This window comes from Ambystoma mexicanum, chromosome 5p (assembly GCF_040938575.1).
Source record: "Ambystoma mexicanum isolate Mex_15411 chromosome 5p, UKY_AmexF1_1, whole genome shotgun sequence".
Taxonomy (NCBI): Eukaryota; Metazoa; Chordata; class Amphibia; order Caudata; family Ambystomatidae; genus Ambystoma; species Ambystoma mexicanum.
In genome coordinates this window covers 307,509,347-307,533,640 of record NC_090930.1, presented here as the reverse complement: position 1 = coordinate 307,533,640, position 24,294 = coordinate 307,509,347, and the positions used below count along the sequence as shown (strand labels likewise).

At 48.7% G+C, this 24,294-nt stretch overlaps 1 protein-coding gene across 2 annotated transcripts in view; it reads left to right on the top strand.

Moving 5' to 3' along the window:
• The window catches only part of MTM1 (myotubularin 1), a 1,347,122-nt gene that overhangs the window by 1,303,684 nt on the left and 19,144 nt on the right, over positions 1-24,294 (top strand). For both annotated transcript variants that reach the window (XM_069612751.1, XM_069612752.1), the window contains one exon: positions 21,001-21,177. In XM_069612751.1, the coding sequence (XP_069468852.1) occupies positions 21,001-21,177 (177 nt within the window). The remainder of the gene's footprint in view (positions 1-21,000; positions 21,178-24,294) is intronic.

Here is a 24,294-nt window from a genome sequence, read left to right as displayed (position 1 = left end):
ATAGCCCGGGGGTTGGATTTAGAGTTTGTGCTAAAAAGGACAAGCTAACTCGTACTCGGCACTGGGAACACAGTGCTGAGGACGAGATAGCTCGTCCTTGGCACTTAAGGGGTTAAAGCATATGTGGTCATAAATAATGGACATAAATAATGTTTACATCTTTTGTGAAAGTTAAATTTGCGGAAGGCCATGTACTAGCTCCCTGTTCCCCAACGGTAACTTCAGGTCCCTGGCTAATGCTGGATACCTATGAACTACTTTTAGCTCCTGCTTATCCAATCTTAATTTCAATCCGTGATACATTTGTAAATGTGTTGATACATTAGGGGATATAGGGATCTTGTGTGAGAATGGCGACTTTATACTTGTGCATCTCTGACCTCTTTACAGATTAATCATGGTGTATATTGTAAAGTTGCTAGTGTGTGGTTGTGTTGGCTTGAGAACTGAGATTCGTTTCTGGGGCAGAAGTAGATTCTGATCCCCCAAAATATAAGTGCACTAACCCCCTGAGAGTTGATTAATGATGAACCTTCTCTCTCCCTCTCTCCCTCTCTTGCTTCAGAATGTGTAGGAAAGTCACCCACATAAAATAGAAAGGAGAGAATACAAGGTAAAACATAGGAGCCTGAGAATAGCCATTCTTAGGTGTATATCAGTCTTGTTGTCCTTGTCCCTAGAAGTTAAAGACAATAAAGAGAAAATACCCAATAAAGGAGTAACTCCAGTGTGCAAGAAAAACCCAGCTTTATTGAGATACAAATGGCCGTTGGGAGAGCGTACAAAAGACAATCTCAAAATGGTGATAGGAACAACAAGGTTTTAAACCAAATATGCGTTGTAGCGGATGTCATAGTTAGTAATCATAAATAAATTCTACTCTAGAACTGTATTTGTTAGTGGACTATAGAACATATAGTAACCTATATGTGAACCTTTTACTATTGGTTCTTTCCCAACTAATACCTCCTCCCAGCTATATCCCTCTGCAAATGATAGATTTCGCTCTATCATGCCGTTGGTTGACACATTACTACACAAGTCACTAAGAAGAACGCATTTTAACTGGTCGGACGTTTGCTCATCCAACCTTGAGCACTTTTGTGCTGTGCCAAGGTTCGTGGTGGGGGAGGAGAGGTGGGTGAACCCCTTTGATCCAGTTTAAAGAAATTTCTCCCTTCTCGTTCCCAGGCCTGAGGCCTTATCTGCAAGTTTGTTAATGGCCTTACCATGTCATATGTGTCTGGATGTTCTAACGAAGTGTCAGATGTACTGATTGGGTCTGGATTGAATGATCATTGTTTCAGTCACATGGTAGAAGACCACTGTTCAGAGCTCAATTTCATCTGTTTATTGGGTTTTCTGCTGTTCCGACGTGTGTACTTTCCTTCAGTGACCACTTGGGGCACTGTGCATTCATTCGTTATGGAATCAATTGCCGTTGTATCTGCTTGCATCATTCCTTCAAGGATGTTTGTTTCTCACTGCTACCAATTGAAACTAATTAACTTCAATAATTGCATGCTGTGCCCTGGGAAATGTTATCTGGTGCGGCTTCAGCTTCTAAGCAAAATTGTCCTTGGTGCACTGACCTTGGTGCCTGGGCTACTGTCTGAGCATCGCAAGGCCTGGAAATGTGTGTTAAGAGATTGTCTGGATGCAGTATTTCAGAATTGAGGCCTTGCAGGGTTTGGTCTGAGTAATGGCGGTACTTTGCTTCTTTCTCTGCCATGTTAGTGTTCTTCTTGAATTGCATGCCACCATTCATTATTCCCTGCCCGTGTATGCTGCAACCTCTCCCTACCTGCTCATCTCTATACTACCTGTGTAACCCTGTCTGGGTATTTTGCAACCCTCTTACTTATGTGAATGCAAACTACTTTTCGAGGGGATTGGGTCCTCCGACGTATTCCATATCTATGACAGTAATCACCAGAGCTGTGCTGCTTCGGAAAATCTTTCTGCGTCCTGGACGTCGATACGCTGTCCTCGAGGGCCTCCGTCAAGCCAACGTCACTGGATGTTATAAGTAGGACGCACAACGCCCGTAGCCTCAGTTCCGTTTTTTCCACTAATGTGTTCGCTTCGGAGATCTCGGTGCGCCTCGATTCTACTGAATCCTGTTCTTTCGGTTCTTTGAACCTGTTTCTTCGTTGCTACTTGTAAGCATGATGTCTTCGGCTTCTTCCACCATGCGGTCGGGGTTTAAGAAGTGTCGGGTGTGTGGGTCCAAGATGTCGCTAACGGATACGCACGCCCCTTGCCTCTGATGCCTGGGGGGGGGGGGGGGCATGATACGGACGACTTTGTCGACTGCCAATCACTCACATCGAAGGCCTTTTGCGGGAGCGTAAGAAGAAGCTGTCGGTCGGTAAGGGGGCCAAGCCCCGGAAGTCGCGTTCCACTGGTCTTTCGATGGACGATTCGGGGGGCGACTCTCCGCATCGTCGTCGTGAGTCCGGGGGTACTCGGTCTGGGAGTCGGTCCCGCCATTCCTCTGCCTCGTCGAGGCACTCCAGGAAGCGCTGTCACAGGTCGCCTTCCCCGTCCTCTTCCGAGGACTCCGCCCATCGGCGGGTTGCTTGTCCCAACAAGCATTCCACTCCTGAGGAATGGGATTCCTTCCAAAAGGAGATGTTGGCGATTTTTCAATTGCAGGGCTCCTCTCCGTCCGCGCCGTCTGAAGATGCCGGTCGTGGCCGTGCTAGAGACACTGCTCGTCTGCCTTCGGGCTCGAGCAGTCGGTGCGACCACCGGGCACCTTCGAGGTCCTGGTCGGATAAGGATGGTCGCTCTAGGCATGCCCGTTCCAGGTCCCGGTCCTCGACGCCCTCGAGAACCTGTGCAGTCTTCGAGGAAGACTTCGGTGGCGCCCAGGCTGTCGAGAGAGACGCTCGGGGCTCTGCCCTCAAGGCCTGTGTCGACGCTATCGAAGCTGTTGGTGCTGCGCTCGACGCCATCGATGCCTTTCGAGGCGGCTTTGTCGTGGATGCCTCGTGGTACGGGGGAACCCCCCAGAAAGGCTCTGGCTAAGGCAAAACATGTCTTTGTTCCTTTTTCAGTTCCCTCTTTCCAGCCTCTGGATTATATTTCTGAGGTGGATGAGAGGGGTCTGAGGAAGGTGAGGTTCCTGATGACATTGTTTCTGGTCATAGTCAACTTGAGGACCTGCGTTAGTCGCTGCACGACGCCAGTGGTCTAGACACCTCTCCGGAGGTGGAGTTTGGTAGGCCGGAGCCTGGCACGCATGCCGAATCCTCATACCGGTGCCTCATGTCGAGGGTCACAGATTACCTGGGGTGGTCTGCCCCCCCTGGGGATTTTCAGCAGGATGACCTGACTGATATCCTGGACCCAAGGTCCTCCAACTTACCCGGTGCTGCCATTCCATATGGCCTTGCAGAGAAGGGTGGCTGTGGCTTGGACTTCTCCGGAGAGTCTCCCAGCAGTGAGAAAGTACTTGCCGAAGAAATATCGCCCAGCCAGTGGCGACCCCTGCTACTTGACCACGCACCCTACTCCAGAGAGTTTGGTGGTGCAGGCGGCTATGGCCCCAGCAAAGCAGGCATCGTACCCTACCATCCCTCCTGATAGGGACAACAAACGTTTTGATGGTGTCTTGATGCCCGCTCCTGGGGAGCTGGTTCAAGCCCTGCGTCCCCGAAAGCGGACATCCAGTCCCCAAGGAAGGACCCAGCAACCCCATATAGGGGCCCTTTGGACAGTGTCCTGGCGCCTATGGCGCCAGGCTCATAAAAAAACATCAGTCCTGGCGCCATAGGCGCCAGGCTCATTATGGAAGTGATTGGGTGCACTTACCTGATGCAGACCATGCTGCAAGATCCAGGCCTCCTTGAGGCCTGAAAGGAACTACTTTACCTGTGGGACTAATTTACCATCTGGGCGTGGCCGGGGAAGGATACATACCTGATTGGAGGAAGGATACATACCTGGAACTTCTTCCAAGGCTATTTAAACCCCACCCGAACAGCCACACGTGCTTCGCGTTGTTCTGCATCTAGCAGCTGGACGCTCACTGTGTCTGCTCCTGCATCCTGACTTCTGCCACGCCTGCCAGCATCCTGGATCACCTGCCAAGGAAGAGAAGAAGAGAACAGAAGAAGGAAAAGTCCTTACCTGCTTAATCCGCATCCCGGAGACATCTCGCCGACAATCCTGAAAAGGAAGTCTTTTATTTAAAAGCTCATCGCGTCGATCGCTGCAGCGCCGCATTCCACTCACCTTTACAGAGCGCCTCCATGTTCAGTAGCGATCATCCGGATTCGCAGTCACGCCCCAGCGCCTAGGGAGAAAAAGATCAGAACAAAAGGTGAGAGAGAGAAGGGAATAAGGAAAGCTAAATCTCCATGTTAAGACTTACCTGTTGATTCATTCCCTCTTCATTTCGGGTCCGCGCCGCATCCTGGCATTTCCGGACCCCGGCCCCTAAGGGGAAAAAGACACTAGCATTAGTACATTAATGCATGGACACAAGGGGAACCTCTTATCAAAAAAACTTACCTGGAAGCAAAGCAAGTTTGGTTCACACCAATCCGAAAATCCAGTGAAGTAACTGGATACCAACGCGCCCCTGCATCAGAAGCAGGATGGAGAGCTCGTCCTTCCAGACCCTAAGGTGAGACGCTACGAGGAATCACAGAAGGGTTTCGAGGAGGGTGAGAGGGGAAAGTGGGAGGCTGATTGCATTACCCCGCAGACAGTTAATCCTCTATTTTCGCCTACAGAAGGATACTTCTGCGATCCAGACAAGCCAGATTTGGGGGCCCGGTCCAGTCTGTCTTCCGAACCCTGCGCATCACCTTAGAAGAGGTCACAGCAGCGAGAACCAGGCCAGCACCTCCGTGGGAGTCAGGTGAGCGTTAGACGGCTGGGCGAAGAAGGTATTTTCTTCTGGGGTATGGCGCTTCAGGCGGCCACCTCCGTTTGTGCCTTGTCTCGTTTCACTCACACTCTGTGGAACTGTATTTCCTTAGCGGCTGATCATATTCCCGAAGGTGAACACAGTTCATCCACTCCATCCATTCCATCCTTTACATCCACTCTACCCGTTCCATCCACTCTACCCGTTCCATCTGATGTGGGAGTATATGTGATGCAGGGGTGAGTAGAAGGTAACAGCTCTGCCCTTCGGGTGCATTGTCCTCCAGGAATCAATTAGGTGGTGTTCCCTCAGCTGATTTGAAAAAACAAATCCCCTGATGTGTGTTTGGCGGTTGGGCGTTTACCCTCATGGTGTCCAAGTCCCAGTCGGGGTCTGCCACAATGTTGAGGTCCCCTCCACACACCAGCGTGCCCTCTCGCCAACCCTCTAATAAGTGTAATAAGGTCTTGCTAAATTGCGATTGATTTTGATTAGGGCCATAAGCAGAGCATAGGGTGATTGTGTGTGATCATAGTGTACCTTTAAGGGCTGCATACCTACCCAGTCCGTGCCTGTGGACGTGCTGTATTTGGAGGACTATCGACTTCCTTTACAAAATGCTGACTTCCCCCTTTCTTTGCGGTTCCCGAGGCCCATACCGCTATGTCTCCTTTGGTGGCATTTCAGGTGAGAGCAGTAGCAGCATGTTTTGAGACCTTCCTGAACCTCATACTGTTAATTTTGCATTAAAAACTCAGCGCTACAGCGCCGGATCACTCCCTCCCCACCCCTCCCCTGCATCAATTTCCCCGCTCCAGCTGATTGGCGTCTGATTCTTCCTGTCCCAGGCCTAGTGGCCTGCAGAGTCTCCCGCTCGCCACTTTGGTGGCATTTCAGGTGAGAGCAGCAGCAGCGTGATATGAGACCTTCCTGGGGCTCAAACTGTTAATTTGGCATTTCTTTGCCTTAAAATCTTTACACTAGCAGTGCCAGATCACTCCCTCCCTCCCCAATTCTCCCCTGCATCAATTTCCCTGCTCCAGCTAGCTCCCACCTCCCAGCCCGCCCACCTCCCCTGATTGGCGTTTTGTTGGTCATCCCTGACCCTCCCGGGGCATCCCTCTGCCCGGCAGCCCCTGTGGCTAAGGGTCCCAAGGCAAAGGGCGGCTCCCACTGGCGGCTCCAGCCAGGGTCTGCAGGTGTCAGCAGAGGAATCAGTTACCAGGCACCAACCAGTAGCCACCAAGGAAGATGAGAGGGGCCAGGGTTAGGCTTAGAACCTCACTCTACCCTGCAATCCTGTCCATGTAGCAGACTCTCAAACTTAGGTGTGTTTTCCAGGTTTGTTTCAAACAAAATTGCATTGTGAAAGTATTTAAAATTGCATTGTACAACCTAGGCATTTCCCCCACCCCCTTACAGGACTCTCGGACATAGATGTGTTTCTCCAGTATCTAAATATCACTGATATAGTAGTGCCATTATGTGGTCGACTTCTTAGCTATGCACTCCTCTAGCATCTGTCTACCATTTTCTGAGTGCCTGTTGTCTTATCCAATTGTCAACTTGTCTCGTCTCTCTCTGTTCTCGTCTGCTTGCACCCCGCCCTGTGCCCTTCCCTAGTGTTCTCCACTCCACTCCTCTTATCTCCCTACCCACTCTATGGTGCTCTGTCTCCCCTAGCTTTTCCAACTGCTTCTCTATTGACTATCCTGATCTCCTCACTAAATCTGGTAGGAAGAAGTGTAAAAAGGATATCCTGGTCTCCAACCCTTGCCTCCCTATCGCGGACACCTATAACAGTGCAGCCTCTAGGCAAACCTTCACCACATCCTCTTTGTCGTTCCCTCGCTAGACCTATGGACTCTTCATATGGTCTCTGTGCTTTCTCGTTTCTCGTCTCCCATCAATGGTGGCATCCAGTGGGAGGCCCTCCTGGCCTCCTTCCACTCCTCTAAGGTCATCATTAATGTTTACTTGAATGGTACCTTCTTAGTCCAAGGCCCTCAGGCCAATCTTCTCCTCTTTGATAGACGCTTCCCACGCCTCATCAATTTCCTTCCTTCTCCTGCTGTCCCCTCTCTTCTCTCTACGTCTTCCTCGCCTTCCCCTGCTGTCTCCTCCTTGGCTACTTTGCCCTCTCCTCCTTCCTCTTCTAAACCTCTGCAGGGCGTACCTCTGATTTGTAACCCTACCCGGAAATCTTTCAAGGACGGCAACCTTCTCCACATTGCCACTCTTAACTCTCGCTCAGCTGTCAAACACTCCTCTGACATCTGCCGCATCCTGGAGGAACTTTACCTCAATGTCCTCGGTCTCACAGAGACATGCTTCACGGCCAGCTCTGTCACAAGCTTTGACACACTCCTCCATGACGGCTACAAAATCCTCTCCGCGCCCAGGTCTAACCGCTCTGCACGGGGTGTAGCCCTGATCTTACCCGAGTGGATTCCTGCTTCTGTCATTCCTACGCAGGCCTACTCCTCTTTCGAATGCTTTGTCTGCAGCCTCTCTGTGTTAGCCATTCCCTTTCTGTGGGTACTAGCTATCAATCACCTGGTCAGATCTCCTCCTTCCTCTCTGAATGGGCGGACCTTTCCTCTTCCCTCCTGGTCTTGGAGACTCAACTCCTCCTTCTTGGAGACTTTAGCATCCACCTGGATGCTTCCTGTCCTTCCTCTGGGCTCTTTCGTGACCTCTGTGACTCTCTCTCACTATCTATTCTCCCCTCTGGCCAGACTCACTCTGCAGGGCACACTCTGGGTGTTCTGATCTCCTCAGACCTTCCCCTTTCTACCCTCTCACCACTCCTCTCTCCTGGAGTGATCACTTTCTCCTTTCCTCCCAGCTTACCCTCTCTTCCCTCCAGGCTAAGCCAATTCCAGCACTGCCACCCACCTTCTCGGTTATCCGACCCATGAAGCATGTGTCAGTTGAGGCTTTCACCGCCACTTTCTCACCCCATCCCCCTTTGGCTGACTCACACCCTGACACTGCCCTTTCCATTCTCCACTCTGCTATTTCTGAAACTCTCGATGTTCTTGCCCATGTCATGAGGATCCGCTTGAAGCCCAAAGCCAAGTGCAGTTCCTGGTACGACTTAGACATTGTCACCCTCAAAAGCAAGTGCAAGGTGGCTGAGCGGAAATGGCATGCTTCTGGTACACCCTCTCACAAACTGGCCTGCCATCTGCTCCAAAGGCAATACCGGCTCCCTGTCCGCACCAAGAAGAGAGCTCACATCCAAGCCTGCGTCTCTGCGGCATCTAACAACTCGGCCAAACTCTTTAAAATCTGCAAGGAACAGGCCAATCCTGCTGCAGTCTCTACCTCTCCTGTCCCTTCCCAGGCCCTCTGCACCACTCTGGCTTCTCATGTCATCTCTACAACGCAGGACATCCTGTCCTCTCTCTCTTCCTCTCTCCCTCCCCCCTCTACTCCCTGCTCTTCCTCTGGCCCTTCTTCGGCCACTTCTCCTCCCTCCTTCTCTGCCTTTCCCCTGTTGAGGTTTCTAGACAAGTCTGATCTATGAAAGTCTCATCAAAACAGGTTCATCCCTGTTCCTCCAAAACCATCAAGGACCACATTGACTCCCTGGCTCCTGCTTTAGCCGACTTCTGCCACCACTCCTTCGCCACTGGAGCCTTCCCATCTCCCCTGAAGCACTCCCTTGTGCACCCTCTTCTTCTTAAGAAACCCTCTGCCGACCCATCCTGCCGGGCTAACTATTGCCCAATCTCCATCACACCCTTTGTGGGCAAACTCCTGGAAAAGCTGGCCATCTCCCAGCTTAATCTTCATACTGAATCTGTTGGTTGTCTTCATGACCATCAGTCTTGCTTCAGAGCTGCCAGAAGCATGGAAACTGCTCTCCTGAACATCTGTGAAGACCTGCTCTCAAACCTTGATTCCAACACCCCCTGTGTCTTCATCTTACTTGATCTCTCTTCTGCCTTTGACACGGTCAACCATGCCATCCTGCTCAAAAGTCTCCGTGATAACCTGGGTATCACCGGTGTTAAGAAGGATTTCTGAACTCTGACCAGGAGGGGCAGAGGTTCAGAAGGCCAACCTAGTTTCCTGGAACAGGGTAACCTCTGGACAAGCCAGACCAATCAGGGTAGCTATGGCAGGCGGTCAAGACTAAGTCTCAAAGAGGCAGTCAAAACCCTAAGAAGAGGGGAGCCTTGTGCTCAATAGTACATGTAGTGCCAGCGCACGCGGTTGTTCCAATGGGCAAAACAGGGTCTCTTCAGGGGTCTCTAGCAGCTTGGAAGGTGGATAAGACGATGAAGAATGAGTTCCCACTATTCAAGAAGGACCTCCACTAGAAGGCAGAGGCAGTTCGAGAGTTTGGGATGGAATCGCTATTTCACAATAGCAGTGGACAGGAGAGGGGCCCCCAGGGGCCATTCATGCGTAAAAATGTGCTCTTGCGCTAGGGGCCACCGGTTGGGGTATTGATTACTCACTGGTCCCTGATGCAAGGAGACCCGAACTTCGTCAGGTTAGTCTAATTCAGTTGCAGGTTTGAATGCGGCAAAAAGGACGTCTCGGCACCTTTTAGTTCCTGAGATCCAGCGAGGGTTCCCAACCGGGACTGTGGCGATTTCACCACTCCGGGTGGATGAATCGCCCCAGTTTCACTGCAGCAGGCTTCAGGGGCAAGAGGGTCACAAATGCAGCAGACTTGCAAAGGACGTTGCCGCAGCAGGGCAACACAGTAACCGCGTTTACTCTAAGGCTGTACTGAATAGCATATTCAGTATTCGACCGAATAGTTTGTCACCTATTCGGCCGAATATGAAACAGAATAGTTGCTTTATTTAATGAATCGTGTTCCAAACTTTAAAAAAAACACTTATTAAAAAAACAAATAAAGCACAATTTTAAATGCATTCTATACTTTTATTTCTCTTCATTGTAATGTAGCATCTTTATTTAAAGTATAAAAGCCAGAAATAAAGCAGATGTAACCAAAATGAAGGGACCAAATGTACAGGAGATTGTTGCACATTCATTGCCAGTTAAAGTAGGAGGCTTCACAAATGCAAAATGACTGCCTTTGTGAATCAAATGCATTGCATTCTCTATCCAGTTGCAAAGTCGATGCGTTCGAGTTTCGAAAATTCTTTTCAGCTCACACAGAAATGTATAAAATGGTTCATGTCGGCTCATGCAGGACACACGTCAAGAGGAAATCTGAAATGCGTGAACTCATCTCACAACTATTCACCCCACCAAAACAAATGCTGCTCACTTCTCACTTATCCTATCCACTATTTCTCACCAACACACAGACGTATGCAACTTATAATTCCTGATAAAATATCAGATAATGATAATTTCAGGACTCAAGTCCTTAAAAAAAGAAAAGGGGGGGGGGACTATGACGTACGCAATGGGAAATGACATGACAGGAACTGAAAGTATCTATGCACATTTCTTTCAGTTTGTTTTTTCCAACTGAAAAAAGTGCACATTGCATATAAACATTCGCCAAAAGAAAAGATGTTCCTGTATTGTTGCAGGCTAAGTATAAAAGATGCGCACCTTTTTTTGTCTTAGAATCTGTAACAGATTACAATAGAAGATATTTTTCAACTGGTGCAATATGTCTGGCCTAATTGTATTCAGTTTTGCAAACTGAAGTCTATATTTGCCTTTCTGAGTTCATGTTGCATTGTATTTAAATGAGAATGTCAAAGTATTCGGCAAGAGCCGAATAGCAAGAAACTATTCGGCCGGAGCCGAATAGCTTGTTTTTAGCTGGAATTTAGCTGAATACTTACTCGAAGCTGAAGTTCGGTACACCCCTAGTTTACTCCAGTCCGGGCGCACTCGTCTCACTTCAGACCTGGGAATGCCAAGTGTACGAAATTCGGTGTGAGGGTCGCGTGGACACAGAGCTAGCAGTATACCAAGTTTCGAGGGTCTCCTCGAAACAACGGCGGAGACGGACCAAAGGTCCTGCGTAACCTGGTCAGCCCACTGGTTGGCCCAGGGACACTTCCGAGAAAGCTTACTTGCAGGTTCTGGTGAAGGTGCCGAGAATAGTTGGTCCCACTTTTCCAATGGGCGAAGCGTCTTCGCAGACCTTCTTGGATGACCAGATGCAGAGGGGTCCCACGGGACTACAGCGGGCTCAGGGTGCCAAACCTTCCAGCGGGTCACCAGTGGTTCCTCGACTCAGCTTCGTAGTTGCAGGATACTTCAATCCTATCCATTGTTCAGTGAGAACTCAGGAGATCAACATGGTAGTGGTGTTTCCAGCCTCCTCTTATCCAAAGATCCCTTCGCGCCAAAACGGAGAGAACCCAATGGGAGAGCTGCTCACAAACACACACACCATACGTGGACCAATCAAAGACCACAATGGTCTCAGGCATTCAGGATACTCCAGACTCTCCGGCACCCAGGATGTGTATTGGGATCAGACATCCCAGCCCACATCCTGGAGGCACACACACAAGGCATGCAGAAGCCCGCGAAAGCATTGGGATTTGCGGCAAAATGCATGACAAATAAGGACTTGCCCGGGTCGACTCGACCTGGGGAAGGTGAAGGGGCAAGGTGGCCAAAGGACAGGACAAAGAACCTCGTGGCATGGCCATTTTGGAGCCAGGCCACCTATTTGTGCCACACGCGGTTAACATGGCAGGAAACGGTTAAAAAATAATGCGAAACGATAGCTGCCACCAGTCCTGTCCATGACACATTTGCACAGTTCGTAAAAAGTCCAGCAACAGTATCTAAGGCCTTTGGAAATGACTATAGACCCAAGTGTGCTCTATGGTAAGATATATTGCACACTTGTTACATGTTGCACAAATGTTGCAACATGAGGAAAGGACTAACGGAAACAAAGTCTCCCAGTACTGACTGTCTTAAGGGCATGTCAGTTTCCCCATAAAAAGTGAGTGAAAGCCCAGAGTAGTGCAGCTGAAGGCTGTGCTTCTCTGGCAAAGTCCGTAAATGGTGTCAAAACAGCAGCAAAATGTTTGGGGGTTGACACATGGAGGGAAAAGTACATACAATTATGAAATCTTTCCTAACAGGTCAGGCCCTGGCATGGCTGACTTCTTTCCTCGCTGATCGACCCTCCCAGGTCCAACTTGGTTCCTTCCTCTCCTCTATCGCTACCTGTGGTGCCCCCCAGGGGTCTAACCTCTCTCCCTGGCTGTTCAACCAATACCTGGCAATTCTTACCCTACTGCATTGCCGCTCTCTGCAGCAACTTTCAGTGTTATGCGGATGACACTCAGTTCATTTTCAGGCTACCTTCGGCCACCTCTTGTCTGTCTTTCACCACTGACTGTCTGCTATCCAGGAGTGGTGTGCCACCAATAATCTTTGTCTTAATGCCAGTAAGACCGAGATTCTCCTCATCTGCACACCTGCTCCCTCCTTTCCTGTCACTCTCTGACTGGCCTCTCTTGGCCCTGTTCCTGCTCCCACCTGCGAGGCTAAAAACCTTGGGGTCATCTTCGACTGCACACACTCCTTCTCTCCTCACATCTCTGACGTCTCTAAGAGGTCACACTACCAGTTACACCGCCTCAGAGGAATTCTTCCTTTCCTCTCCTTCCCTCTAGGCTTGGACTATTGCAACAGCCTCTTTCTAAATCTGCCTGCTTCTACTCTCCGTCCTCTGCAACTCATCTAGAACAGGACTGCGAGACTTGTCCTTGGCCTCAAGCCCAGGGATCGTATCTCTCCAGGACAGAAATCTCTGCACTGGCTCTCAGTGGCTGCGACCTCCACTCCTTCAGGGTATGCCTCTTCTCCAAGCAACAAGTTGGTGGTAGATCTACTTCTCCTATTGTTTGTATTTATTCTATTACCCCATGTACTGCACTGTCCCCACCTGCCCCCCCACTCTGCACTTTTCCTCTTACCCCTTCCCCTGCGCAATCTGAATGACACTTGGCCTAGTAGGTTCACTGTCTGTCTTCCCTCTGTTCCCCCTCCCTATGCTGCGTCGCTCCTTGAAACACTTGTGTATAGACACGTTATAAATGCCCTATCATATTCATACCTAGTATCTTGCACTCCTCCCCTGAGCATATTTGGTTTCTTGGACAAACGGAGAGTCCAGTTTCGATAGCTTGAATTGGCGCGCCAGCATCGATCGTTTATGGGGTGAGGCCCTTACCATTAAGGGATCTAATTGTTAAGCCGTCAAGCGGAGCCATTTCGAGGTATGCATCGGTGCTGCGTCCCCACTCCAGGGATAATTGTCTGAAGGTCTACAGTGGGTTTGTAGGTGAAGAGTGGCTGGACTGATGATGAATTGAGTTGTGGGTGTAACTCTGGCGATGGTATGAGATGTGGAATCCGAAATCCCCTTCCCTTTGACAAGATTTCTCTTCCCCCTCCCCTCTGGAAAAAACCAGGTCTGGCATCTTCCGACAACAGAGACGCCCTAAAAAAAACAGAAGGGCCACACTTCAGGGGGCCCTCTCCAGGCATTCTTTTTGAGTTCTTAACACTTCAACAGTTTACGGCATAAGAAATAACATGCAGTGTAATCTTGTAAAAAACGGTCTACATCATCTTTTAAAACATTGGGATAAAACCATGGTGGTATGCTGCAGATCACATACTCGGCATCATTTCCAATCCAATTGCCGGGACGAATCACCCTGCATGTCAGGGCGGGCGTGTCACAATTCTGTTAAGCTTTAACAAACTTACAGATGATAAGAATTAATAGGGCAAGACTTTTCAGGGTGTTTTCAGCCGTTTGTACTTCCACTTTCCAAGAGCTCGTCCTCTCCCATTGGGGCACCGGGAAGTTTTTCTGCAGCGGACCAGTGGGTTTCCTGGATACATACCCGCTGGGGTTTATTGTGCTTGCCTGCAGGTGTTCCAAGGCTCTCTTGGCTTCGTCTTCTGAGGTTATCATGAAATGTTCTCCCTCATACTCAAAGCTCAGGGAGAATGGGTTTCCCCACCGGTAACGGGTCCCTCGTTCTTGTAGCCATGCTGTTAGGGGGCGGCATCCTCTTATCAGGTTTTGTGTAGTGGCAAAGTTCCTGGAATAGTTTCACCGTCAACCCCTATGGGTTCATAAACCCTGGCTTTGTGCAGAATTTCCTCATTCTGCTTATAGTAATGGCATTACACCAGGATGTACCGCATGGCTTTTGGGGGTCCCCCGGCTCTGTGGACCCTATCAAACTTCAAGTCAGGGTGGGATGTTGTGTCAAAGAGGCAGGCTATAAGTGCTTTCACTCTGTTTTCCAGGCTGGTTGTCGTTTCACCATGTTTCTCTGCTAGGCCCATGATGCGAATGTTCGACCGCCTCTCTCGATTCTCCATGTCATCAAGTGCCATTTCTTTATTAACTCTGTCTGCTCCAAATCCTGAAACCTGGCCTTGTAGGTCATTACTGTTACGTTGTTGGATTGTTTGTTGTGTGCCACACCTTCCATACAGTCTTGGACTTTGGCCGTTCTTGACTGTAGGTCAGTGATTGTCTCTGTTAGGCTGGTTTTAATGGATCAAATTTCTCCCAGCAAAAGGCGGATGTCTGATTTAGTAGCGCTGTCACAATCATTTCTAGGAATTTCTGAGGAGCTTTGGACTTCGTCCTGTTCCATGTTTCCTGATATGTGACTGAACGTCAGTAGCGAGGATCCAGGTTCACACTGGATGTGGCAGGGATGAACGGTAGCGCTTAGCCAGAGAATTTAAAGAGCGTGGCCGTGTTCAAGATCAGGTCCTCCAAATTCAGACCAGAGGTGCACAGTGCCTTGTAGTGGGTTCCAATGTCTGGCGTCGCCTCTAGGATTCAGCAAAGATGGAGATTCTACTTGTGTCTCAGTGCCTGATGTTGCCACTCCTTTCGCTGGTCCCCTGCCTGGACTGTATTGATGCGATTGGTAATTCTTTACACCTATGCCGGGGACAGTGTGTCAAGTTGCTGGCATCTGGAGCAGGCTTCACTGTCTGGCACAGGGGCGCCTTACTCTCGGTGGGGGAGTGCTGTGGGTATGTTTCTCAAGGGTTTGCTATCTGGAATGTGTTGGTAGTGGGGCTGGCAGAGGCACTTTCTGCAGCACTATCGCGCTGGTTGTGAGCTTGTAGTGTTTGTATTCCAGCCTTGACTGCTCTTACCCAGGACACGAGTTGGAAGGAACAGGAGTGAGTCCACGTTATCTTGGTGAGCAAGCATGTGTCAGTGCTGCTGTGTATGTGTGGGAATACCGTTTGTGGAGAAGTAGAGACTGTGCTTTTAGGTTTCTACATGAGTTGGCAGTCAGTGGATTTCTGAGCGCTTTTCCTTATCAGTTATGTTTGTTTTGCAGTGGTTGCTTTAATGTGCCCCTGCTGCCGCGTGTGCTCATCTCCGTGTGCTGATGTTGTATAGTGAGCACGTCGGGCAGAGTGGCACATTAAAGCACTGTCTTCCTGAGCGGACAGGCATTTGCTATTCGTTGCCCCAGGTGGCCTGGGGAGCGACCACTGGGTTAATTTACATGAGTATGAGGCAGCGCCCTCTGGAAGCGGGCTCATGCAGGCACCGTCGGCCAAGCGCCACTCTCTAACTGCGTTCTGCTCTTCCCAAGAGTTGGCGCTAGACTTGTGTGGGGGCTTTAGGGGGCTGCGCTATCTACTTCCCGGACAGTGTGCGAGTTACTCGCGCCCCACCTCTCTCCTTACCGGTTATGTTCTGACGGTTTTGCAATGAAGCTGCACGCCAGGGTTAGGGTCCGGGCTGTCTGCTCAGCTAATGGGGTCCGGAGCCCACTTCGCCTCAAGTACGCCAATAGTCCGCCATCTTTCAACCTCTGCCTCTGGGTCAGATACTTCCCTTGCAGTGTCCTGTTCACCCAGAAGTATGCTGTGGTTTCTCTCAAGAGTTTGTCTTGAGGTGCCCGGAGTGTTCAAAGGCAATAACGCATGGTCTGAACATTAAATATGTTCATTTTCCTAGTTGTTTCGCCGTGTCTTCATGCCTGGAGAGGGAGAGGGAGACGTAGGCTTAGGCAGCCATAATGTCTGCGCCCCCTGGTGGTCTTGGAGGCTATTTTTCTTTTTTTAATTAAAATGTTTTATTGGTTTAAATGAGAAAGCATAAAAAAAAGACCACATAGTGGCCACAGCAACATAAACCTTTAACATTATACATCATCCGACACACAATTATTTAATCCTTTCTTCCTATACATCATAAAAAAGACCATTATTCCATTTCTCTCAATTCATTCTTCATCTTTAAGACCTATTCAATCATCTTCAATGCCGCAATCACTAAGCTGATTTGTTCTCCAATGAGCACCCAGGCCCTTTATTCCTTAGGACTTGGTGTAGTTTCGTCCACTCTGTAGTCAGCCAAGAATGATTTTCTGATTTCACTTAGGGAATCACAGGCAGTTACCCAATTGAAGAGCGTCTCCACAGTACCCCCCCTTGCAAAAGCTACATTGGGGGTTTTTGATGCCCAGCATTTTTCAAGCCCACTGGACTTCTCCTGTAGCAAAAATATTCAACCTACACCGTAGGAGCATGTCACGGTAGTGCTGTGATGGGAATTTCTGTAGATACCTGGGGATTAAATTCAAGCCATTCTTTCCTATCATTACTGAATGACCTAATGTAGCTTGGTCACATTGTTCTACCATATTTATCCAGTCCAGGGCTTGCAGTTTCTTCTTTACCTTGGACGGATTTACAGCTAACTCATTCAATCTGATATCCTTCTGCTCTAAGATCTTTTCTACTTTCAGACTCCACCGAGTTAAGTGTTTATCCTGATCTTCTCTAGATGGATCGAGGACCGCAAAAGGGGCGAAGTCTGTTTCATATATACATTTCCTATAGAGGACAATTGCCTTCCATATTACCAGAGATTTCAAGGACTGTCGTTTTAACTCTTGCCTAATAGTCACCATAGGCACAGCATTTAGGTGCCTCAACACTGTCCGTCAGAAGTAGCCTTCCAATTTTTCCCATATCCTCCAAGATAAATGCAGGATAGCCTCCGCTCCATATGTCAGGACTTGCGCTATCTTCTGCTTATAAAAAGAAAGGATGGGAATCATTGTGAACCTCCCCAACTTTCGATGGAAGGCTCTTCCTTGGTTAGTTAGGGAGATTAATCTGGATCTTAAATGAATGTACTGTCCCCGATCGTTCATATTTTGATTTATCACAATCCCTAGATAGACCATGGATTCCACTATTTCAAGCGGCTTTGTTCCAACTCTCATGTGAACCCCTTCCCCCTTTTCTTCTTATGGGCTGATTTCATTTCCAGTACCTTGGATTTCGCAACATTGATCGTCATACCATTTTCCCTTAGATATGAGGCTATGGTGGGAGATTGCAGATTCCTTCGGAGTTGCTAGCTCACAGACATGCGTCTTTCAAGGCGGTTTGACCGAAGCCAAAATTCTGTCAGAGGACTTAATGGAGTCTTCTGTGGCTCATATTGACACGGTAGGTAGAGCTTGTGTGGCCACAGATATCAGGAAGACCGCGTGGCTCAAGGCCGCCAGGTTCAATCCAGACGTCGAAGACTGCATCCTCGAACTCACTTTTGAAGGAGGAGACCTGTTAACTCACCTACGGATGAAGAGTTGGACAAGAAAAAGAACAGTTCTCAAACAGTCAAGTCTTTGGCTATACTTGCGAAGCCAGTATCCAAGACCTTCGCACAGGGGCAATCACAGTCAGATAGGGGCCGCACATTCAGCAGCTTCAGGGGCTTCCAAGATCAGAGAGTTACGCAGCCTGACTGATCCCCCAGCCAGCACAAGCGCAAACAGCAAATAAATGTGCACAAGGGCTTCTTCCAGTCCCTCTCCCAGGCTTCAGCCTCAGAGGGAAAGAAGCAATGACAGGATCATCAAGGTCCACAGTTCTCTGGAGGGAGGCAGGCTTGTTCTTCACATTCAGTCCTGATGGGCACTATTCACTGACCCATCGTTCCTTCAGTGGTATCACAGGGATTCCGCCTCCCCATCACTCTAATCCCTCATTCTCGCCTCCTCTGACCCAGATCGAGACACCATCTCTCCTTGCAGAGATCAGCACTTGTGAGCGGAACAGTAGAGGATGTTCCCCTATCGCAAAGAGGCTTGGGATTCTACTCTTGTAGCTTCACAATACAGAAGAAAAACCAGGCAGGACGGAGAGTGGTTCTGGATCTATCCTTATTAAACCTTTACTTACCCCTCTAAAAATTCAGGATGGTTACGCTAGCGTTGATAGCGGAGTCTCTGTGTGGGGGGAGACTGGACGTGCTCCCTGGACCTGAAGGATGCATACCTACACGTCCCAATATGGCAGCCTCACTGCTCCTTCCTCCAGTTCTGGGTTTTGGGCACCCACTTCCAGTAAAAGGTTCTCCTGTTTGGGCTCAATTCAGCCACAAGGATATTTACAAGACTCATGAATGTAGTGGTTGCGCTACCCAGGTCTTCGGGCTACCATGTGTACCCATACCTCAACTACTGGCTGGTCAGGGTGGAATCACCAGGGGAGGTGAGGAATATGACCTCTGGATTAATGGATATTTTCTACAAACTGGGGGTTCTCCATCAACCTTGGAAAGTCTCAGCTCCAGCCTACACAAGCCTTGGTCTAACTGGGTCTCACGTTGGATACCAAGGAGCAGCAGGTCTTCCCACCATGGAGAAGGTGGCGACTCCCAAAGCAGCTTCTATGCATTTTCTCAGCAGATCTGAAACTTTGGCCTGGTGGTACCAACACCTTCTAGGGATTATGCGGGCATGTCTCCTAGCCGTTCCCGCATGCCAGACTTAAATGAACGAGGGTGCAGTTATACGTCTCAGCCTCATGGAACCAGGAAACAGGCTCTCGAGTAGCATTAGTCACCATCCCTGCACATCTCCACCAGGATTTGGTGTGGTGGGGGCAGGACACCAATCTTATGGTGGGCAGACCACTCAGACCCTCTGCCTGCATATACCATTACAACAGACTCCTCCCTGAATGGGTGGGGAGCCACTCTGGACAACCACAGTGTGCATGGTCTGTGGACAAGGGAGGACCAGAAAAGTCACATCAACTGGCTCGGACGAATGGCCATTTGACTGGCTCTCAGGGCCTTCCTCCCTGTGATCAAGAACAGCCAAGTCTGTATTCAGACAGACAGTTCCACCTGCATGTCCTAACTCAACAAACAGGGGGGTACCAGATCTCCTCACCAGTGCAGTCTCACCATCGATACATGGGAATGGGGCCTTGCCCACAAAAAATTGCTTTCTGCAATCCACCTTCCGGAGGAGTCCAACTGGGAAGCGGACAGACTCAGCAGGCTGGGAATGGACAATTATGAGTGGCAGCTGAACGAATAGGTTCTACAGAAGACCTTCAGCAGGTGGGGACAGCCACAACATAGACCTATTCGCCAGCCATTTTCTTCCTGGATAGGACAGGGCACAGGCTCTCTGGAGGGACACATTGCAACTCCAGTTGAGTGGGTTGTGGTTTTCCGTATTCCCTCCGACTCATCTAATCCACAAAATCATCTACAAGATCAGAGAGGCTTGTCAACTGAGGTTAATTCTGATAGCGCCACAGTGGCCAGCCAGACCTTTGTTCTCGAACCTCATACGGCTCTCGGATTAGCCCTCGGTGCCTCTCGCAGTCGGGACAGCTTTGCTCCTATTTTACCAGTGGGTGGTTGGAGGCAGTAATGCACCTGTCCCTGGAGAAATTAGCCATAGCAGCCTGGTTCCTGAGCACATAACTCTGAAGCATCTTTGCCTGTCTCAGGACAACCTGACGATTATCCAGAAGGTAAGAAGCGTCTTCACCAGATATCAGCCCATGGTGTCCGTCGACATCAGAGTGGTCACAATCAAGACGGCGCTGCTTTTAGGCCTTACCTCGGCGCTCAGGGTCAGCAAGATTCAGGCACTAGTGGCATCAGAGCCGTATACCATGTTCCATCACAACAAGGTGGTGCTCCGCACCCACCCCACGTTTCACCCAATGGTGGAGTCTTCTTTCCACCTCAATGAGGAAATCGTCCTAACTTTTTTCCCAAATCCAAAGGAGGAGGCAGAAAAGGTTTAAACACTGTCTCAACGTCAGGAGAGCCTTAAATTCTACCTGGACAGGTCAAAGGGCAAGTCAAATGCTTTGTTCGTTCAAAGCCAGGTTTTCAGGCATCAAAGGCCTCAATAGCTAGGTAGATGGTGACGGCCAGACGGCCATTCAAGAGGCCTACAAGGGCCAGCAGTTGAAGGCTCCAGCAAATATGCACGCTCATGTGGTCAGGGCCAAGGCAACGGCGGTCGCCTTCTAGAGGCATGTACCATGGCAAACAATCAGCAGGGCTGCCACCTGGGCTACCCCCTCAGCCTTCTGCAAGAATTATTGCCTAGACGGCAGTGCAAGACCAAATGTGGCCTTCGGGCAAGCGATCGTGAGGACCCTGTTCTCTTAAGTGTGGCAACCTCACTCCTCCCTTGGGCCTCAATCAGTGGTAATCGCCCATACAGTATGGAGGAAAGGAGACAAGATGTAGGAGTAATTATAAGTTACTCACTGTAGTGACTAACATTCTGCTAGTCCATAGTTCCCTTTCCTCCAGGCATCCCACCATCCTTCACCCTTAATAAGCAACGTTGTTAGGCAGTTTAATCTAGCCGATGCGTCAAAGAGGACTGAGGTGGGGCACCAGAGGGCAGAGTCAAGGGAGCGTCGACATTTAAAGGGGAAAGACATGTTTTCTGGGGAAATAGGTTCTGTTCCCTTCTCTAGCGAGGGACGCCCATGTAGTATGAAGGAAAAGGGACTATGTACTAGGAGTACGATAGTCACTACAGTGAGTGACTTAGAATGTATTGCTCTATTATAACACGTTACAATTTTATAACATAACTTGTTTATCTTTTGTGGGTGCTTTGCAACAAATGGAAAATGTTAAATGCAGGACATTTTTCTGATGTAGACTTGCTTTCTTGACAGAAAATCACCTTTGACTGTCCTGTTCAATTAGAATCTCTTTTTCAAAACGCATTTTCACCATTCTACATTTTTGCATTTGTTTGACGATTTTGGCTTGTATTTTGCATTGTAAATTTGAATTTGCCTTTTTCTTGACACCAAATTTACTTGCTTTTTTTTCTTTGTAGAATGTGCGAGGAAAGACCTCATCATTGTGGTCGTACATCAACAGTGAAAAAACAAAGTACACTAACCCATTTTATACCAAGGAATTAAACAGGGTGCTTTATCCTGTGGCAAGTATGCGTCACTTGGAACTCTGGGTCAACTATTACATCAGGTGGAACCCAAGGATTAGACAGCAAGTAAGTACATCTATATCAAATGTTTGCTTGTAGTTTTTTTAAAATTTTGTTAAAGTTGTTTTTCATCAGAGTACATTCCCTACACCAATGAAAACCTAATCGAGCATGCTGCTTTTTTCACAAAGCAGCTCAAAATAACAGAAATCACCTACCAATCCAACCCTTTCAGATTAGTTTTGTTTCATAACTTGGAGACGGCTTACATTTTAAGAAAATAATAGCTTCATGCTTACTTTTGCACTTTCTACCAAATTCCTCAGACCTATTCCTGTACTAGTGATTTGAAAAGCTGAATCATCGACTTTTGTTAGTAATTGCACATAAGACTTGTGTTAGGGCTGAGGCAAAGTGCTGGAGAGCTGTTCTTTGTAGTCTTTTCTGGTAGAACACATTACTTTTTACTACTGCCCCTTAAATTTTTTATTACATTGGTAACTATTATTACTTTGTGAGGTACGATCTTTTACTATCTCTCCAGACTCATCGAATGTCCGTATCATGGTAGAGGCCTGAACATTCTTTTGTTAAAGCAAGACTTAATTTTAGTTTTTTTTGTTTTTATAACTAAATGCCTAGGCATATGTAGCGCTCTTCCCAGTTTCTTCGGTAACAATCTGTGCCTTGGCAGTGGTCATTGGGCGAGGTTTTTGGCAGCTTACATGTATATAAGACCTTCCTTTTTGTTAGTTATTTCATTTGGAGTGTACCTTTCTGTACTGGACTAATTATGCTGCTTTGTGCTCTTCTTTGGTTAGAAAAAATGAAAGTGCTAAGTGGCACAGTTTTTACTGACGCTTGCCCATACTTCTTGTGCCTGGTCCCACCCATGACAAAATTCTTCTGGAGCAGGGTGCCACAACAATTCAGGACTTCGTGGCGTGGGCTATGGATGCTATAGTGCTTGGACTGCCATTTGCAAATGCACCCCAACCATTGAATTGGTACTTCATGAGCAAGCCAGCAGTATCGCCTTTTTTTTATAAAACATTTTTTTATTTGTTTTTTCAGCAAAACATAAAAAGAAAAGAGCACAGTATCTATTATTGCTTGACATAGCAGCACAGACATTGAATATATAATTGCAGTGCTGCCTGTGAAGGTCCGTCAAGTACATCAATCACAGCCACACCCGACATTACCACCCCTCCCATAAACCTCCCCTACCCATCACCCCCATCCTCCAATTTGCCCCAAATCTTCACAAGCTTTGTAGGGCACCCCCTGTCATTATAAACTCGTCTTTCCAAGGCCATGCACTTGTCCATCTCGGCCATCCAGCTGGCCACCCATGGGCGATCCGAAGATCCCCACAGCGAGGCAATGTGGCTTAATCCGTCCCAAGGCAACAGCCAGAAATATTTTCTCATTTTTTGAGAGCCCCGTCTCCCCCCATACTCCGAGTAGCACACATTTCGGGCCCAAGGGTACTTCCACCTTCAATACATTGGACAGCCTACGGATACATTTTCCCCACAGTAGTTGGACAAGGGGACACTCCCAGAGGGTGTGATAGAACGAGCCTCTGGGCCTCACCGTAAGCAACAATAATTGTCAGGCCACCCCCACAGCTTGGCCCGCGAATAGTAAACTCTATGTAAAATCTTGTACTGTATAAGGCGGAGCCTGCAGACATACCAATTTCCCTCAGCAACATCAGCACTTCTGGGTTCTATGGGGCCTACATCTTTTTCCCACCCGTCCCTAAGGCTTGACAGTTCCCGAGCAACAAAAGCCGATAATACTTGATACAACGTTGATGTTACCTTTGGCTCGATTCGTGATGCAAGTAAGTTGGCCTCCAACAGAGAGCACTTTGGGATCTCACTCGGGACTGGGCTCTTACCGCATGCGTCAGCTGTATGTATCTGAAATGCTCGCCCTTGCCCAGGGCAAACCTTTCCTGCAAAGCCTCGAAGGGAAGAAGACTGTCTCCCTTAATCACATCCGCCAAGTTCAGAATCCCTCATCTCTCCCACTGCCCGAAGTGACCCACCTCGAGGAGCTCCGGGAGAAGTGCATTAGCCCATAGGGGCTGGCTTTGAGTCGGCTTCCCCCTCATTCCCCCTCCAACCAATGTGTGTGTGCGCGCGCCTTGTCCCATACCCATTGCTCACTCTGCGACATGAGTGGAAGGCCCCCCCCTCTAAATCCCCCATCTAGCATATACATCCTGTATTGAGGTCCTGGCCACCATCCAGGCCCATTTTGACTCTGTCGATTAACCCCGGGTCCCAGTCATTAACATCAAAGAAGCCTAAACTGTCCACATCAACTTGCATTATTATATTGTACATCATGTATTGATAACTATGTAAATACTACAAAATGTCTGCATAATGCCTGCAACCATGCCAAGCACCACGATAACTGTATAAATTATCTGTAACCATGTCAAGCTCAACGATAACTATGTCAATATCTGTAACCATGCCAAGCACAACTACAACTATGTACATTTTCAAAATGTGTGTAACCATGCCATAAACTAAAACCCAGCTGTGCTGCCCAATAGTATTGTTACAAGCAAGGTAGACCTATTCCCACCCCCCTCCCAAACTGACCGTTGGAGAGTTCTTGGGGCAAACCGAGCCTGTTCCCCCTAGCCCACTGACCAACCCCCCCCCCCCCCCCCACAAAAGCTCCCCAAGAACTGCATCTATTTCCTTGAATACCCTCCTGGATTCCCGGGAGTGTAGCATTCTGCAGTGCATAGAGAAACCTGGTTATGGATATCATTTTGAAAAGTGCTTTGCCCATCATATTTAGTTGAAGGGACTGCCAGTGCGTGACATCCGCCCTGAATTTTCCAATTGTCGGAAGCACATCCATGTCTTCAGTCTTCGAGAGGTGCTCTCCCAATTGGACCCTTAGATACCGGAATCCCATCCGAGAAATCCGGTATGGGTAGTCCTGTGGGAGTGCTGCATCTCCACCTTAGATGGGGAAAAGGACTGACTTCTACCAGTTAACCTCAAGGACGCTGGCGCCCTCATAGTCGCTCATTATCCTTTTTGTAATACCATTTCACTTCCCAGAATACCTGATGTCTCAATCTCCCACACACATCAAGATTCATTTTAAATATAAAGGCAACCCCCTCCTTGCCCTCTTGTCTGT